The sequence below is a fragment of the Nicotiana attenuata genome, unplaced genomic scaffold, assembly GCF_001879085.1.
Source record: "Nicotiana attenuata strain UT unplaced genomic scaffold, NIATTr2, whole genome shotgun sequence".
NCBI lineage: Eukaryota > Viridiplantae > Streptophyta > Magnoliopsida > Solanales > Solanaceae > Nicotiana > Nicotiana attenuata.
The window spans coordinates 1-5,303 of NW_017692735.1; the positions used below are offsets into that span (position 1 = coordinate 1).

Below are 5,303 nucleotides of genomic sequence, written 5' to 3' on the forward strand. Positions count from 1 at the left end.
TAATCCAATATTTGTCGAAGAATAATACTGAGAAAATAATAATATACTGGAGATCGGTGCACCTGTGTATGAACTTCCAGCATATTATGCTGTAACTCCAAAACGCGGAAAGTTCCAGTATATTAAACATAAGTATACTGGAGTATTTTTTCGGATTTTTGAACAGTGTTTTCGTTCAGATTTATCTTTACATGAAAAATGGCTAAATTTCGATTACTTTTGAAACTGTGGCTATTTTTGAATGACCACTCGTAAATTTGGCTATTTTTGAAGTTCTCCCTATTAATTTTAATATTTATGGATAATTATCTATAGTTATTTTTTAATTGACTCAATAATTTAAGAGCTTTAACGTATAAAAAAAATTTAAATCGATAAAAGTATAAGGTCAAAAGTTGACAATTTCAATGATTATTGAAAAAAATAAAACTTAGCAGTATAAGCAACTACTCATTCCACGCGGATTACAGAGGTTGAACTTTTTTTCTCGTACGTCACTGTGTACTGTGTCCATATTACAGATATACACAAATTTTCACCTTCTTTCAGAAATTCAGATCCCTCAATTTTCTTGATTTCATCAAACCCCTTTTTGATTTTTTCTGTAGTTGTTGTTGTAATAGCCATGGCCAATAAGGAAGAATCAAACCCTCTTTTAACCCCTGAGGTGAAAGATGAGTTGAAAAAACCCAATAAACCCGTTATTTCTTCTGCCGCCGGCGCAATCTCGGCTGCTTTTCCGATGGGCTGGACTGCTGATGGGCTTCCTATGGGCCATGGCGTCGTGGGTGAGCCCAATAGGGGACAGTGGGATTCTGGGCTCTGCGCTTGTTTTGGCAGGAATGATGAATTCTGCAGCAGTGATATTGAAGTTTGTGAGTTTTCTTTTCTGATTGTTTTTTTTTTGGGGTTTAATCTTAGCGACTGAAATTAGTTTAGTTACTTAGTATTAAGGCACAGTTGATTGATTGATTGATTGGATTCTTTTTCCTTATATGTGCTATGTTGGATTAAATGTGTCTCTTTTGGATCAGAATTCGTGGATGATCACTGTATAGTCAATCACTCAAAGTATAATTTCAGGAATGATCACTCAAATTTTACTTTTTTTGAGAAAAGTTCACTAAACTATTTTTTGTAACCTAAAAGTCATTCAAGTTAGTCTAAGTATCTTTTAGTAGTCCCATATTGTTTTTTGGATGGACACTTGACTCTTAATATGGTCTTGGACAATCTTTAACTCATGAGTTATCCTTTGGAGTTGAATTAAGCCCAAAGTTTATTTTTTACATGATATTAGAGACACGCTCCAGTTGGCTGGCGAGCGAGCGTATGTTAATAGTCCCACAGCGTTTGTGGGATGGGTAATTGGACTCTTGATATGGTTTTGAACAATCCTTACCTCATGAGCTAGCTTTTGGGGCTGAATTAGGTCCAAAGTTTATTCTAAATAAATTTTTTTAATAAAAAAGTCATTCAACTTTGCCCTAATATCATAGAAATATCTCTTTTGTTCTCTTAGTAACCTTCCGTGATATTCAAGCAAAGTTGAATGACTTTCTTTACAAAAACTTGTTTAGTAGCTTTCACGATACTTGGTAAAGTTGATGGCTTTTTCGTTACAGAAAAAAAGTTTAATGACATTGGTGTAAAAAAGTGAAAGTTGGGTGACCATCCATGAAATAACCCATCAATCAAACCACACCTCAGTTCCAATTTAGTTGGGTCGACTATATGAATTGCTGTACTCATTCCGCTCTTTTCATGACCTTTTTTTCCAAATACCTTGTTAGTCAATGAATATCTTAATTCTAGTTGCAATACATATATTCTAAGAGTTGATGAAACTGTGTGAGATGGATGTTAGGGTATGTTGGTCTCTTGGTGATGAAGTATCGGTTTAGAAATTTTAATTCAGATGTTGAATTGCAATCTTAAGTTAGGTCCAGCATTTGCTAAAATCACTTATTGGCCCCCTTGACTGTGTTGAATTGCAATCTTAAGTAAAGTTCAGCCTTTGCTAAAATCATTTACTGCCCCCCTTGACTGTGTTTATTGGATGATCTCGCCCAGTATATGTGTGCTATGAGCTAATAAGCTCCTAAATTTCATGAGAAAAAGAACTAGCAAGCAAATTTATGGACAACAACAACAACAACATACCCGGTATAATCCCACAAGTGGGGTCTGAGGAGGGTAGAGTGTACGCAAATGTACGGACATTGATGATAATTGTAGATGGGGAATTGTATTTTCCTTCAATGGCTAGGCTAGGACTTAGAAATTTGTTGCTCAAAATTCCTACTCCTAATTCGTTTTTGCTTCTTCTGATGTATTTTTCTGTCAACTTCTTCTGATGTAGTGAGATAATTGCTATACTAAGGTGGAATTAGCTGGAACACTTTATTCTTTAAATTGTATTTTCCCAAGTCTTTGTCGTTGTTCAAGAATTTCCACTGGACATGTAATGTCCATTTGCGAAAAATGCAACTGCTGCATCATGTTCGAAGTTATAGTAATATTCTAGTCATATGCATCTTGCACAGACATCGATCTCCACATTTTGAACGATGTTTATCGATCGATGTTTATCGATTATTGATGTCAAAAGAAAAAAAAAGAAACTTTTTTCAAGGTATAATTTGTAATTTGTTTGCGTTCACTTGCAAATCTGCTAAGAGTCCTCCCTTTGCAAGACGCACGCATGCTCGTTCTTGTGTCTTGATGCTATATTTTGCAATATGGTTTTTTCTGTTGATGCTCCAGACATACTTTTCTTTCTGCAGGTTTACTAGGGATGGCCCCGTGTGTGCTTTACGGGAGCAATGCTGAGAGACTTGGTTCTGCTCCTGGGACTTTTGCCAATCACTGCTTGCTTTACACTGGCCTCTACATGCTTGGACAATCCTTTTTTGGCTCGAACTGTGTGGCACCCTGCTTTACATATCCCACCCGTACAGCTATACGCCGAAAGTTTAATCTGGAGGTAGGCTGTCTTTCTTAAATTTTTACCTTTCTGCAGGTGCTTTACTAATGCTCATTCTATGTCATGGTCTTTTGGGCACTAATGCATTTCTTCTTTTCCAATTACTGTGCTTCATATCACTGCTCTTCTTCTGTATATATTTTCCACATCAAAGCAAAACATCCATTTTAGGAAGTCTCATATGGAATTTGTTCACTGTACCCTTTGGTCCTATACGCGTGTATAGGTTTTTTGTGTAAATACTTTCAAACTGGTAGTTTAGGGCCGTTTGAAGTGTATTTTTAACATACTGTATACTGGAGTTTGTTATTTGTGGTTTAATTTAAAAGATAAAGTGGTACAGATATCCCTATAAAAAATATTAAAAAAGATAAAGTGATTCAGACATAGTTCATTCATGTCAAGTAACTGGCGACATGTAATATTTCATTTGGATGTATGTGTCTTTTGGTTAAGCTTGGGGCACGGATACTTGATCTTGAACTTTCTTCGCATAAAGATAGAGATTCGAAGAGATTATAACTGCGCCTCAGTCCCAAACAAGTTGGGGTAGAGTTGAAGAGATTCATACCCCCAAATTTTTTTTTAAGAAGGTGGAGGTTTGAAAAAAATGTTTTGCTTATGTACTTACGGAAAAGGAGATAAGAGAAAAAGTAATTATACGTTCTTATGTTCTCTTTTTTCTTATCTATTGATTACTTACTCATTTATATGGTGGGATGTGAAAATGATAGTAGATCAAAATGCCATATATTGATAGTCATCTTCATCAAACAACTAGGTGTACAGATAGTGTCTTCAAAACCATCCGAAGTTCATCTCTTTAAGTTTTGGATTAAAGCTTGTAAACTTTACAGTGTACTTCTTAATTGTGATTAATTCGGCTTTATTTCTGCCTAAGATATGCAAACTGGCTATCAGCTGTATTTCTTACTAATATCGTCTAGCTTTTGTTTCTTCTTGCTGTTTCTGCATCATTTCATTTTTATCGGATGAGGGATTTTTTTGCTATTTTTTCAGTTTCCTCCTAATGGTTGTATTAACAGTTCTAGAAGTTTTATCCATGTTATATAATTTATTTCTTCTACAGGGGAGCTGCGAGGCACTCAACAGATCTTGCGGCTGCTGTGGGAGCTTTGTTGAGGATGAGGTGCAGCGCGAGCAGTGTGAGTCAGCTTGTGACTTTGCAACTCATTTCTTATGCCACCCATGTGCTCTTTGCCAAGAAGGTCGTGAGCTTCGTCGTAGACTCCCTCATCCTGGGTTTAATGCCCAACAAGTGGTCGTTATGATCCCCCCGGGTGACCAGACCATGGGCCGCTAAGCACAAGTATCATGCTTTAGAGTCTATCCATTTCCAACTTGGTTTGATTTGTATCCAGTTTCTCAAAGCTTTCTGCACTTATATTTCTTTACTTATTAATAGTTTCGCCTGTTATGTAAAACTTAAAAGACTTGTTTGTATTTGATGTGTTTATAATGTATACGGGTAAAAAATATGGATTCTGATGTAACATTTTTGTTGCACTGTATTGGTTAAGAGATGTGAAACATAGTTATCTTAAAACTTTCCATTCGTATGTTTCCAAGAATAAATGACATGCGAAAAAGAAAACATGGGATCCATCCCAAATTGGTTGAGTTTACATTTTCCCCATAGTATTCTGCAAATATTTGCACCCTATGGACCCGTTTGGTCATAGATTTTGGCAGCTTGTTTTGATTTTTTTTAAAAATAATGTTAGTTCATGGAATATGATCAATTATTGCAAAAACAAAATTGAAAAAAAGTTTCAAGTTCCCAAAACCTGGTTTAGGGCAGTATTTGGGTGAAAATATCCTTCAACTCATGAAATTTTAACTTCTTTTTTTTCAAATAAAATGTATGTCCAAACGCAGTTTCAACTTTCAAATATTATTTTTCTAACACAACTTTCAAATTTTACGAATTAAAACGTGCAAACAAAATGCCAACAATTAACCTAAAATGCCACAAAAATTCACGAAATTACAAATAATGAAAAGAAATTATTTGTTTGAAATTATGGGAGTGATTCATATAGGGCAAAAATACACGTGCTCACAGCTGCCCTTCTTTGCTTGGAAGCACGAATAGTTTTCGTGCAAAGATAAGTGAGCAAATATGAGCGATTTTTGCCCGTTTTGAATACTCCGTGTGAAGCATTTTGAAAAGTTTGACCGCACCCTGCTTCTGAGGTTGCCTACATATCCTTGGCTAAAAAGGAAATCAGGTCAGTGTAGTTCGGGAAGGTCTGGTAGCTGGGACTACCGATGAAGCTGTGGTTTCACTGTTGTT

The 5,303-nt window shown here is 35.8% G+C and overlaps 1 protein-coding gene across 1 annotated transcript; it reads left to right on the forward strand.

Annotated features, from left to right (window-relative positions):
* The first annotated feature begins 433 nt into the window (after window positions 1–433).
* Window positions 434–4,560, forward strand: LOC109222557 (cell number regulator 8-like). Its single transcript, XM_019386903.1, has 3 exons — window positions 434–875; window positions 2,787–2,986; window positions 4,077–4,560. The coding sequence occupies exons 1-3, from the start codon at window positions 626–628 to the stop codon at window positions 4,308–4,310; spliced, it is 684 nt and encodes a 227-aa protein (XP_019242448.1). The 5' UTR covers window positions 434–625; the 3' UTR covers window positions 4,311–4,560.
* Window positions 4,561–5,303: the final 743 nt, after the last annotated feature.

What these genes read in the sequence shown, in the direction of transcription:
- LOC109222557 (XM_019386903.1), top strand. Translation starts at nt 626, where the DNA reads ATGGCCAATAAGGAAGAATCAAACCCTCTTTTAACCCCTGAGGTGAAA. An exon ending in CAGCAGTGATATTGAAGTTT is followed by an intron (nt 876 to 2,786) that starts GTGAGTTTTCTT and finishes TTCTTTCTGCAG; the next exon opens with GTTTACTAGGGATGGCCCCG. An exon ending in GCCGAAAGTTTAATCTGGAG is followed by an intron (nt 2,987 to 4,076) that starts GTAGGCTGTCTT and finishes TTTCTTCTACAG; the next exon opens with GGGAGCTGCGAGGCACTCAA.